The sequence below is a fragment of the Osmerus mordax genome, chromosome 2 (assembly GCF_038355195.1).
Source record: "Osmerus mordax isolate fOsmMor3 chromosome 2, fOsmMor3.pri, whole genome shotgun sequence".
Lineage (NCBI taxonomy): Eukaryota > Metazoa > Chordata > Actinopteri > Osmeriformes > Osmeridae > Osmerus > Osmerus mordax.
The window spans coordinates 16,635,026-16,647,839 of NC_090051.1; the positions used below are offsets into that span (position 1 = coordinate 16,635,026).

General features: G+C 43.2%; 3 protein-coding genes and 2 non-coding genes across 5 annotated transcripts in view; 1 reads left to right on the forward strand and 4 right to left on the reverse strand.

Moving 5' to 3' along the window:
• The window catches only part of clasp1a (cytoplasmic linker associated protein 1a), a 53,807-nt gene extending 51,986 nt beyond the window's left edge, over positions 1-1,821 (reverse strand). The window contains exon 1 of the mRNA XM_067228182.1: positions 1,554-1,821. Coding sequence (XP_067084283.1) covers positions 1,554-1,748 — 195 coding nt within the window. The 5' untranslated portion in view covers positions 1,749-1,821. The remainder of the gene's footprint in view (positions 1-1,553) is intronic.
• Positions 1,822-4,195: 2,374 nt separating this feature from the next.
• On the reverse strand, positions 4,196-6,959 carry nifk (nucleolar protein interacting with the FHA domain of MKI67). Its single transcript, XM_067257656.1, has 6 exons — positions 6,767-6,959; positions 6,325-6,453; positions 5,809-5,917; positions 5,478-5,689; positions 5,284-5,343; positions 4,196-4,851 (listed from the first exon to the last, which is right to left on the reverse strand). Exons 1-6 carry the CDS (start codon positions 6,884-6,886, stop codon positions 4,606-4,608), a joined length of 876 nt encoding a protein of 291 aa, XP_067113757.1. The 5' UTR covers positions 6,887-6,959; the 3' UTR covers positions 4,196-4,605.
• Positions 5,044-5,173, reverse strand: LOC136935809 (small nucleolar RNA ACA64). The gene has a single exon (XR_010874993.1). It is a non-coding gene; the product is annotated as a small nucleolar RNA ACA64 (small nucleolar RNA).
• LOC136935816 (small nucleolar RNA ACA64) lies at positions 6,023-6,151 on the reverse strand. The gene has a single exon (XR_010874994.1). It is a non-coding gene; the product is annotated as a small nucleolar RNA ACA64 (small nucleolar RNA).
• An 875-nt stretch (positions 6,960-7,834) lies between the features above and the next one.
• si:dkey-219c10.4 (high affinity cGMP-specific 3',5'-cyclic phosphodiesterase 9A) lies at positions 7,835-12,556 on the forward strand. The gene is made up of 14 exons (XM_067261106.1): positions 7,835-7,922; positions 8,655-8,804; positions 8,987-9,038; positions 9,129-9,231; positions 9,416-9,558; positions 9,729-9,788; positions 10,503-10,680; positions 10,953-11,075; positions 11,245-11,337; positions 11,442-11,509; positions 11,600-11,702; positions 11,871-11,975; positions 12,133-12,279; positions 12,365-12,556. The coding sequence occupies exons 1-14, from the start codon at positions 7,835-7,837 to the stop codon at positions 12,554-12,556; spliced, it is 1,605 nt and encodes a 534-aa protein (XP_067117207.1).
• Positions 12,557-12,814: the final 258 nt, after the last annotated feature.

A 12,814-nucleotide genomic window follows, 5' to 3' on the forward strand; every position in this document is an offset into this window, starting at 1 on the left:
AGGATTAAATACTACAGCAGTGTCTCACACGTCACTCCATTAAAAGCTTAGTGGTGACAATCACCGGACAACATGGTGGACTTTATGGATCGTAATTCAAAGGTCCACGTTATAGTTTGTACGTAACACCAGACTACTAGGATTGACGTGTCGAGCGTAAAACCTTCACATCACTGACACTTGATTTCTCACTGGCATCTCCCCAGAACCTCCATCTATGGGGAAAAAGGTTTCAATACTCCACATTTCTCTCCCTCTCTCCCTCTCCCTCTCCCTTTCTCTCTCTCCCTCTCTCCCTCTCCCTCTCTCCCTCTCCCTCTCTCCCTCTCCCTTTCTCTCTCTCCTCGCACCCCTCCCCCACATACTTTCCACATTAGTATCCTCAGCAGCCATGTGGCTGCCGCAGTCTGCCTCCAGTCCAGACGCCCGTCCTGACCCTTCAGAGGCAAGCCCACCATCAGAGACAGTCCCCCGGCCACACCCTGGAGACTCACGGGGGTCCGTTCGATTGACTGACTGGCTCACCTGACCTTTACACAAGGGAGAGAGGCCCAAAGAGGCCCACATCCCCTGATGTGATTGGCTGCCTGTCCACCCCGGAATGGCCCTATCACTCGAGACTGAGGCTGACAGGTCATTTCAGGGCACAAACCTTTTTGGATCATTAAAGTCCAAATGAAGGGACATCCAACACAGTGCTGTCCCGAGATCTGACCTTTCCAGGCCTCACATTGAACAGTAATGAGGGCAGCTCTAATAAAAAAATAACTCTCTCTCTCTCTCCCTCTTCTTATTGCAGAAGGATACTGAGACCAGAAATGAGCTAAGCAGGGCAAGTATGGCTTTGTCCAGATAAGAGATCTTTGAGCCTGCATAGACTTCTCAAAAAGATGCCAATCACCACACTAAACCAAAAAGCAATATGATATGGGAGGACAGACAAGCAGAGATGATAACCAACTGTAAAGTAGAACAAGGGCTGTGTTGATGTCGTCCCAGTCAGATAGCCTAAGCAAAGCTGGAATCCTAGCCTAGATTATATTCCAAAATATAGCCGAGCCTAACATTCACGAAACACAACAGTTCTGAAATAGGACAAGACACTGCTGGTACCTTGCTTGACATGACAAACCTCGAGTGACCTCAACTAGCCATCACAGCCAAGCTGGAACACTAACACAGAATCGATTCAATTTCAGTCTAAGGCCCGGCAACAAGAGAACAGCCTGAAGACAAATCCAAAAAAGGGGCTTGTCTGTCTGTCTGCCAGTCAGGAAGAGGTGGACAATGACTAATCCAACACAACAGTCTTTCAGTCAACGTAGCCTAAAACTCTCTCCACACATGATGATACCAAGAGCAGGGAAAATAATACAGAGAAAGGCACATTTTCCACTGCAATGGACCGATGTAGGATTACCCATTTCACTTGTTCTATGGGCATATTTCCTACTTTCTTGAATCTAGTTCTATTAGGCCAGGCTATACTTTTCTAGCCTACCAAAGCTTTGCTCTGTGCCTATTTGTGAGAATGTTGTAGTACAGTATATTACCTTGAAGTTGCTACAGTTGACCCAGGTGGTAGCGATGCCATCCACCATCTTGTCCAGGTCTGATTGGTCCTGATCCAGGTCATGTGACTTGTCCCTGTCAGATATGTAGTCGATGAGCTCCTGGCCGACCTGCAGCCTGCGACCCATGTCCTTCTGCAGCACCTGAGCAAGACAGTACTCCATATTGGGCTCCATTGCTTAGCTCTGCCCCTCTCTCTCAGTTTGCCTCTGGCTCAGCCCCGTCCAGCCAATCACTTCCACTATTCAGAGAAGCAGGAGGCGACAGGTAACGGGGTGTGTATCCCTCTGGGCGTGAGGGTGACTCGGGGAGGGGGGGTGGGGGGGCGGGAGGGGGGGGCGCGAGGGGAAAGAAAAACACTAAAGTACACACTGGATATATTTATATCCTGTAGTGTAGGCCTTCCCTATTGGTGCCAAGAGCTAGCAGGAGGCCAGGCCACTGGGATGCAGGCTTGGGTATGGGAGCAATGCAGCATGTGTGTCTGGACAGCAGCTGGGGAGGGTTTTCTTCTCTCTCTCTCTCTCTCTCTCTCTCTCTCTCTCTCTCTCTCTCTCTCTCTCTCTCTCTCTCTCTCTCTCTCTCTCAGTTTTTTTTTTTCTTCTTTGTGTGGATCAAGTCGAAGCCAGGCCGCTAGTGCCAGCCTTGGCGTTGGTAGTCAGCGCTGCGGTGGCGGGTGATACAGTAACTGGAGACGACGAGGGTGGGTGTAGTCAGGTGGAGATTCATAACTCACTGTTCCTGAGTTGTTCCTGGGAGACTCTGGGGGTCAAAAGAGGGGTAAATGTTAATAAAATGCCTCCATTCCCTCTCAGTCTTAGTTCAAAATGTAGCTTTATCCCACCAACCCCACTGCTGCCATGGAAACAAACGTCAGGGGATCCCTTCAGCAACATGACATGCTTTTTTTTCAAATGTTTCTGATGTTTATTTTCTTTTAAAGTCCCCTCTCCTGGATGTGATTATAATGAAATTATAAAGTTATTGTCTCTATCTGAAAACCATTCACTTCATTGTCATTGCCAAATCAGGTCAGTTTATAGGCCAAAGCTATAGGCCTAGTCGGCTAGATGTGTGGTGGGGCATCATTTGTATGACAGTTGGCTAGGAAATGTTCAAAAGAAGTGCAAAAATGACCTGTTCCGACTTTTCAATTATACATGTCACTGTACTAATACATTGGGAATCACATATATGTTATGTAAGATAGATATAAGCAATCTTTTGAATAAGCATCAATGCTTTCATGAACTGGAGATGCCCTATTCATCAGCCGCAAACGCTACAGCACAGTAGCTAGTGGCTACTAGTGGCTAGCTAGCTTGTGTGCTTTGTGTCGGCAGTCACATCGCCTGTCGTTGCAATACCTTTTCTTGGTAATGGTAGGCTCGCTACCTATAAGGAAAAGCTATCCGTACAATGACAGCTCAAATGTAATAATTTAGCCAACGCGTTATTGTCTATATTAGGATTGTAAATTAGTGTTCATCAAATGCTAAAAAATACTCTTTAATTCTAACGTTAGCCCCACTATATTTAAGGACTATACTATACTGTACCATCGCTACTTCATTGAACCAAACAGACCGCCCCGCGGTGCACCGGGATACCGCCGTCAACAATATTTCCAGATCTTTTCTGCTTACTGAGCATCAAAACGACAAAATAATTCTAACCGGTGACATAAAGAGTGCACTTATATGGACGACAATTATAGCTTGTACAGTATTTACACACCCGTTGCTAAGACATTGACGAGGGGAAACCTTAGTTTTTGTCAGGATTCAGGAATACTATTTTATGAACTGTACATTGTGTTTGGGACCAATGGCAGGGAGTCTGGGAAAAATCAAAAACTATGCTCTATGCTGCTCACAACTCAGGTGTACAGATTTACAGTGCCAGAGCCACATGAAGGACGCTTGTAACCCAGCTCATCCAAAACGAATAGCTCAAAGCTTAGCGAGCTGGTTGAACGTCAGTGCAGTCACACCTTCCTCACCACAAAAGAAATTAGGATACACTTTCCAAAATTTGCTAGTTATGACATTGATCAAATGTGTACTTACCACAGCCTGCTCAGATATAAATCGTATATATAGTCCGAGATATTAATAAATATTATCGACAAGAGACATTTACAAGAGCATCGAGGTTCCTCTCCACCCCGGAATGCTGTTGCAACCAGGACAAGAATGGGATTGTGCTGCGCATGCGCTGTCTTGAAAAGAGAAATGGTACTTGTGGAAATTGTCGCATTCATATGAACAGTAGAGCTTTCATGAATGATATAATTGTCTATGTAACAAACATTGCTGAATTTAATGTTCAACATCTTTAACCATCACTATACACGACAAATGACTTGAACACCTGTCAGTGATGTATATTTAAGATTAAAACCAAGAAGTGATACCATATAAATTACATATGCCTATATTACCCCCTTTGACATGCACTTTTGTAAATGCCCTACAATAACCAATGATGCCAAAGAACAGAGGCACAGCCCTCCCTAGGTTTCAGACCCATTCCCCAACACTTAGTGAGCAATGACATCTAGTGGAGGATGACAGAAACAAACATCCCCATTTGTAGCTCATAACATGAAAGTAGTGACAAATTCTACTGAGGCCATTTACTTTAATTAGATTCGGCATATATTTTTGACAATTCATAATGATAAAGGACCATCAAACAAAACCATCAATCAGCGCTAGAACAAACACTTGTATGGCAGTCATGCTTGGATTATTCTACCATCAGGGTGTGGCCCATTTCAGGGTCACCTGATACAAAAACATGAGAAAACCTTTGCAGTTGCAAACCTATTGCATCTCCACATATTGAAACAATGCAGTCTTTGAGATAACAACAAAGACACTCGTGTTCCACTGTCCACCAACATCAATTTAATCTGACCAGACACCTGCTGTGTATCATACACAAGTGTTCTGATTATTATGTACAAACGACTGCTTTTAAATGCAAAGCAATTCAAGGAGGAAACCGTCCATCAATGTTGCGTTCACACTACTGTGCTCCTTCCTCCTCTGCGGGCGCCTCGTTTCCTTCTGAGGGCTCCTCGCCATCTGCGTGCTCGTAATCTCCCTCCTCTGAGGAGTCGTCCTCCTCCTGGTCCTCCTCGCCTTCGCCCCTGACTCTAGACTTGGGAGCAGGGGTGGCGTTGATGACGATCTCGTCATCTACATCGTCATCTGTAACCCTTGCGGACTTCCTCCTTTCCATGAAAGACGGGGTGCAGACTGGGGTGGTGTCCTGGCCAGAGAAGAAAGTTGTCAAATATTGATCAGAGAGTGCAAACAGAAGGAGACAGAGGGCTATGACAAACTTGACAGAAGTAAACCAGTGTATCGGACAGTGTAGTTGTTACAACAATCTTCATTTGTATCAAAGGCAGCATGCAACTATTTGTTTACTCTGAACACATTCATTACTATTCAACAGAATAAGTGTGGGCACATGGGTTTTATCACTCTGTCATTGACGTAACAGGCAATAAGCTTAATGCACCACATTACTGTTGGCACAGTTATCTAACCTCAGGCCACAAATATGCCTGAGGTAATTTTCAGTCTGTGCCAGGAATGTGGCAAAAAGCAAGACAACGTAAACAATTCCACAATACAATTACAACAATTACAAAATAAGAATGATAATGCCAGGTGTGACATTAAGATTTTCTTTTACCTCACTACATGTGGATGCATTCATTTCTGTGGACTTTTTCTTTGGTGGCACTTGGGCAGCCTGTTTTAAAAAAAAGAAGATTGAGCACCATGTCATTCCCAGACAGTTACATTCCAATATAAAAAAATATTTAAAAATGACAATGCCATGTATAAAAACTCTTTCTAAATTGGATGTATGATATCAAGACTTACAAATCCAGGGAAGTCGTACTCTATGCCCTTCTCCGCCAGTCTCTTGCGAAGCTGGGTCTCCTTCTTCAGGAGCGTCTCTGCCATCTTGGTCACTCTCTCTGGAGTGTGCTTCTGGTTATAGCGAGCCACAGATGGCTGCTTTGGCTTCTTAAACTCTCTCTGGGAGCCCACAAACAGCTTCTCATGCACCTTTTCAGGGGGGACCACGTGAGCTGGTAGAGGGAGAGAGTGAAAATAAGACGTTATTCATTTTAGGACTAGGGTCTAAATCTGGGGCCTAAGAGACAGCTCAAGGAGCTGAAAGCAGCATTGGAATCTATAAGTAACTTACCTTTGATCAGTCTTTCTCCCATAAGGTAGTTGTTCATGGTCTCTGCAACAATCTTGGCCACTTCATCACAGTCAAACTCGACAAATGCATAGCCTTTGCTCCCACCTGTCTGAGAGCAAGAATGTTGTTGAGGTATTATGATATAAACAAGTGTATTCTGATGAAAACCATTTACAAATGGCGTCTTATATCAGACTTGAGCGTAAAAAAGAGCAAATGTGGGAACAAGGGTTTTATCGCTCTGTCACAATAATAACAGGCAATAAGCTTAATGAACCAGTATATTTTAGGCACAGTTATCTCACCTCAGGCTACTAATAGACCTGAGGCAATTTTCATCTGTGCCAGTAGGCCAAAGTTTGAGCATGGCACATTCAGTATTGTAAGACAATTCGTACATGATGCTATTCATATATCAAAGTAGGTTACCTCAGCTACGTTTGCAATTGTCACATCACGGTCTTGATGTTGTCAGTCAGTTAGCAATCAAATAAAGTTTAAATATGTAATGCCTACCTTTTTACTCCTTGCAAGCCGTAACCTTACAACTGTTCCAAACTGTTGAAAGTATGATTTCAGTTGAGACTCGAATAGACCAACGGGAAGGTGTCCAACATAGATTACGCCTGGATTCAGACGGTGACCCTGAAAATAGAAGAGGTTGAAAATGGGGCCCACATGTAAAAGAAAAACGTACATATGGTGGCTACAACAATCCAGAGGCCATCACGATGCAAAGCTTGCCTGCTGATATAACCTTAACTGGTTACCTAAATGTTTCTAGTTCAAATATAACATTTAACTACGTTGTCTAACGCATATTGCCAGTGTCAGCCAATTAAATAAACTACTGTACACATGTGTCAAAGCAGCCAGCTAGCAAACCACTCTACATCGCAAGTAGCTAACCAGTTCCCACGTGCTAAATTAACATTAGCTTGAAAGGGTAGCCTGCTACCTTTCTGGGTCTTTTCTTCACTGCGTGTACTTTTTTCTTGAATTCAGCCTCTTCACTGGGGTCCAAAGCGAGTAATTGTTTTGCCGGCTTAGAAGTCGCCGGTCTTTTACCTTCAGTCATTGCAAAGGCTTATTTCTTAATAAAAATAAAATTTTACTAGACACACTGCCCACGTTTACTCAACACGAGAACTATGTTCGTGTCTACTTCTTCCGGGAAATACGTCATTGAAAGCAGAGTTGACATCTTACAGTCATTGGTTGAAACCAGCTTTTCCGGTAGACTATTTTATAAAATACTACTAAACACTAAACATTTTTTTCTTAAAATGTGAAAACGTAAACTACAAAGAATAAAAACATTTACATATTCAGAAATGGAGGATTCCTACTAAAATATTGTACAATTGACATAGTAGAGGGTTAGACTTAACTGTCGACTAACAGAATACTAACAAACAAACAATCAGCTTCCTCCTGACGGAATGCTAATGAATGGCCAGTGTAAAGGCTGACAGTTTGTCAAGATGCAATATCAAATAAATGACCAGTGTCCATAAGTCTGACATTTTGTCCAGATATAATATCAAATGAATGGCCAGTGTCCAGAAGGCTGATATTTTCAGGAACTTTTTGTAGCAATTTCAAAAGAAAAAAATAAGTATTTAAGTATCACTCTGTAGGGGATTTGATCAGTAAAGGATATAATCTAAATGCCTTCATGCTTTGACAAATAAAATGTTAGAGGCTACAAAGATTCCCTGCCCTGCCTACAGAAATTAGAGAGAGAGAGGGAGAGAGACTGGAGACAAAATATATTATTAAGAAAGAAGAGAGAAAGAGGAGAGAGCAGGGAGAGAGAGAGAGAAAGAGAGAGAGAGTGAGGGAGAGAGAGAGAGGGGGAGAGACTGGAGACGAAATACATTATTAAGAAAGAAGAGAGAAAGAGGAGAGAGCAGGGAGAGAGAGAGAGCTGGCGAGGCAGTCCACTTATCTGACATTGTCAGGTTCTTAATTCAGAAGACAAGTAAGGAGTGAAGGCTGCAACATCAGTGGCTTTGAGATTGATATGGCAACAAAAATAATCTACTTCACAGTGAATGGGCGACCAGAACAAGCAGAGATCCCAGTGGATTGCCCAGCACAAGATGTCAAAGGTATGCAGATTATTCATTGTTTGGAACAGAAGCATCCCTTGTGATACTGCTAAAATTGAAAATATATATTGCAATGATAGATCTTTTAGCTCAGTAGCTCAGGTATGTGTTATTATTAGTTTGGTCCTATATATTTGCCTGCACATCTGTTTTCAATCCTTCCACTGTGAAAATAATGTTAACTCAAGAGTTAGGGTTAGTACGATGAGATAAGTGTATGTCAAAACACACAGCCCTGTACTGATTGTAGTCGTCTGAGAATATTATTGCGTTCAGTGAAATATTCACCGAATACCACAAATTCTGTTCTCTGATCAGAGGATTTGTAGAGATATATAAAAAATATATATATAATTGTAATTGCACTTTTAAAGAAAGAGGGTGACATTCTTGTCAACAGGGAGACTATATATTTATTAATTTATGATGATACATTACAGAAACCCAAGCCTTATTGCAAGGATATTGTGTGAGGAACAGATGTTGTTGACAACTCTGTACTTACGGCATCACATCATACATAACATAAGTATTTCATAATATTGTTGTTTTATATTGACATAAAGTCTAGGATCATACAGGTATGCAGTGTTTATGTTTGTCAGCACAGACAGTAACGTTTTGCAGTGGTATATGCATCTGCCTAAAAGCGCTGAGCTTCTTTGAGTTTTTTGTGCGTGTCCACCTGTCCGTCCCAGTGCATGTAGAGAATGTGCCTCCTATGTTTTCTAGACCTGTTCCGCTCTGCAGCCGAGGCCGGACCCCATGACATCCTGAAGCTGTACAATCCAAAAGGCAACATCATCAACATCTCCCCTCGTCTGGAGCCCAACAGCCCAAACTCCTGCTATAAGCTGGAGGTAGTGGCTGCCGACTGCAACAGTGAGCCGTTAGGTATTCTCTACCATGTCACCACACCCGGCCTCGGCCTGCTGGGCAGCTGTGTCTGACTGTGTCTGACTGTGTTAACCTAGCATTGCTTGGGGAAGCCTTCACCCTTTGTTGGTCGAATACTGTACCATAATGAGAGGCTGTTTTGCTGCTTGAATAGTGGTGTGTTTCAGGTGTGGAGCTTGCTGTGGCACTAGGATTTGATCTTTCCTCAATGGAGAAGAGGTAAGTGACTCGTTTTTTTTGCTCAGAGTAGTCGTGTTCTTTGAGGACTTGTGGGATCCAAATCAGACAATGTGCTGCACTGTGGCCCAGGCTGCAGGGCTTGGAGAAGAAGATACTGATTGAGGCTGGTGAGACTCCTGCAGTGGTGTATGAGATGAAGAGACAGGTCGAATCGTTCAGAGAGAAACTTGAGGTATGTATGTAAAATCTTACAGCAGTTTTAATAATCTTCAATTTGTTTTACTAGGCATCTTAGTCAACAAGTAATCCTCTTGTCATCCCTTGAATAGTCATGTTCAATACGACACATATTAGGCTGGGTTTGGGTTGTGGAAGAATTGTCAATCTCTGTTCATACATTTTTCCCTCTTCCACAGAGTGTGGAACATTTGAGCTGGCTAGGCCTGTTCAAGGAGCTTTCTGAGGGAACACACAAGCCCTCTCCCTTTTACCACAAAAGAACACTACGGAAAACACGCGAGGAGTGTGAGCACGTAAGAGACAAATTCCTTCAAATGAGGTAAGTTCTCAGTACCAAAATAGTGGATACAATTTGTGACTAATAAAATATGTCACGTACAACTTCGACATGCATCATTTACAAGACACGTGTTACACCAGTATCACACCAAGGCTACAAATAATGATATCACAGTTTTCACAAAAGAGTTGTTTGAATCGTCTTCACAGTTCACTGGAAGTTTCAGAGGAAGTGAGACAGTATCTCAAAACCCCAACATTTGACAACTGGTGAGCACCCATCATGTTGTTACCTCATCTTTATTGCTTTCCCCATCGAAATATCCAGTGTTTCTCCAACACTGGAAAGGTTCAAACTTTAAGTGTCGAACACTATGGGATATGTGTTCCATTGAGTTAGTGCAGGGCGGTGTGTGTGTGTTTGTGCATGACTAAGTGTGGGAGACAAACAGCATATACACCTGTCTCTTCAATAGAGACACAGTGAAGTGGCCAGCAGCTGGCACCCCTGACGTACCTCTGAAGAGCCAGGGCTTGTTCACTCCTTTCATCTGCTCAAGACACTCATATCAATATGAATAGACTGACTATGGGTTTTCAAATCAAAAGGATGTCTTCCTAACAAGCTTCATTAACACACTATGTTTGAAGGGTGCATTAATATGGTGTTGTGCTACTCTTAGCCCGGCTTGGTTATTTACCCCTGGCTCTATTAACATAACAGGATCGAGGTACTTCAAACAGTGATATTGTGTTGGCAGGAAGGAGAGAGAGTTGAATCAGATACAGTGCGACCTTCATATTGTATGCACCCTTTCAAAACATTGTCCCACTAATGTATAATGCTCTGTTATATCCCAGAACAGGGATCACTGGCTAGTTGAAAACTCAACAACAGCACCAAATCACCAAACAGAACCAAACATAAAGATATGTATTGGAATTGTGTGTGTGTTACTATGCAATATGTATGTCTGTATAAAGGCAGTGGGAGGATGCAGAGATTATGGTGCTGCTTCAGGTGATGTACACAGACCTGGACTTTATTGCCACCTTTAACATCGAGCCTGAGGTACTGCAACAGTTCCTGTACGAGGTGTACCGTCGCTATAACAACATCCCCTTCCACAACTTCAAACACTGCTTCTGTGTCACCCAAATGGTGAGTCAGTTGGTGTATTTCTGTCTATCTGTGTGTGCTTGCATGAGCAACAGAGGGAGCAAGAAAGGGAGAGTTGCGTTCGAGTGGCAATCATTTGATTTAAGGTCTGAGGCTTTTAGCACTATTGGCAGTCATCAGATTCCTTTCAATGACCCATCATTAAAGCCTGAAACTGGTGGGCAAGGACTTTCAGGTTAACCTTATGGAGTGTAACGCATGTCTCAATGGCTTTGAAATGTCATGGTCATGTTGGTGCACATTCAATAATTTAGATGTATGGACTGATCTGGCTGACAGACCTGAAGAGTAAGATTGACAGCATTGACCTCCTGACTATGTTGACCTCGGCAGTGTGCCATGACCTCGACCACACAGGCTACAACAACGCATACCAGGTTAGCTTTCTAACTATTCTGATCTATCTGTCTAGCTGTTCGCTAACAATACAGTTACAATACACACTGATTGGCAGATTGTGGACACAGTCACTGTCAACAGAAGGACAAATCTGTGGTTGCGTAAGTTAGAGGTTTTATGTTGACCTGTTTTATGTTCATCTGTCAGATAAATGCTCGGACTGAATTGGCCCTGCGTTATAATGACATCTCTCCACTGGAGAACCACCACTGTGCAGTGGCCTTTGAAATCTTGGAGAAGGTAAGTGAGACTGGGGCCAGACCTGGAGTTGAGGCGCGGGCTTTGGCTGAGGGTGTAGGGAAAAGCTCTAATGAGTGACAACATTTACAACTTCTTTCCTACAGACAGAAAACAACATTTTCAGAAACCTGACTAACGAGCAGTACAAACGGATCAGGGAGGGGATAATCAAGTAAGATGTTCTTCTCAGTCATATCACTGATAAAACTGAAAACCCACCCATCCTAGGCTTTTAATCCTTGTTCTTGAACACCAATTGCAGGTGCATCTTGGCCACTGACATGACGAGACACAACGAGATTCTAAACAAGTTTAAGTCCATCCTGTCTGTCTTTGACTTCAGCATCAAGGACCATAGAGATGTGGTGAGTAAAACCACATCTGAAAGAGAGACCTCAGGCAAATGGAGTGTTCAGTTGCATCACATGGGAATGGCTTGTTTGTATTGGTTGTTGGTTGGATTTAACTTAAAGTATGAGGCTACTGATTGGACAAACATTGTGTGCCCGTCGGACCCTCTCTTCGTCCTTCAGTTGATGATGATCATGATCAAAGTGAGCGACATCTCCAATGAGGCCCGGCCTATGGAGGTGGCTGAGCCCTGGTTAGACTGCCTTCTTCAGGAGTTCTACAATCAGGTACTTCATAGAGCACAGAGGAAGAACCGTGCTTCAGTAAATAATTGATTAACCCAATAAAGTTTCAATTAACTTTGGACGATCAGATGATGCTTAGCCTTTGTCTTTGCCTGTTTGTGCCTAATACACCCCCTCCCCTCCCCTCCCCCCCTCCCAGAGTGACATGGAGAAGCTGGAGGGTCTCCCTGTCACACCATTCATGGACAGAGAACAGGTGACCAAGCCATCCTCTCAGACAGGCTTCATTCGATTTGTCCTCTTCCCTCTCTTCATTGAATTGGCCAACCTCTTTCCCTGTCTGGAGGTACAGTAAGTGGTAGATTGATCAAACTTACCATCCAGGACTCCACAATGCATATTACAGTTTCCTGCCTTATATCTCACCCTAGCAACATATCATAGATCCGGTGCGGAAGGCCCTGGACTACTACACAGAAATGGAGAAAGCCCTGGAGAGGGAGAAGCTGAATAGAGCACAGAGTGACAAGGCAGCCAAGAGCAAGGAGTCAGCCCTGAACCCATCAAACACAGCAGACAGCCAGGCAGACTCTGGGGATACCTCCAAACCAGCCACCCAGTGATAGATGCCTCCACAGAGGCATTTTGATCGAGCCTGAAAATACTGTATCTGTTTTTTCTACAGGAATGTGCTTTGGAATGTTCTTTTTTCTTATTGAGCATGCATAGAATATGGTCACAGATGATAGTAGTGCATCAGATGGCAGATTTGTAGAGTAGCCTAGGAGCAAGATTTGGTTGTTGAGTTCTTTAGTGTCTGTCTATATGTGCATATTTTGTATTTTAATTGTCTGTAACATAATTGTCATTATATGTTTTTG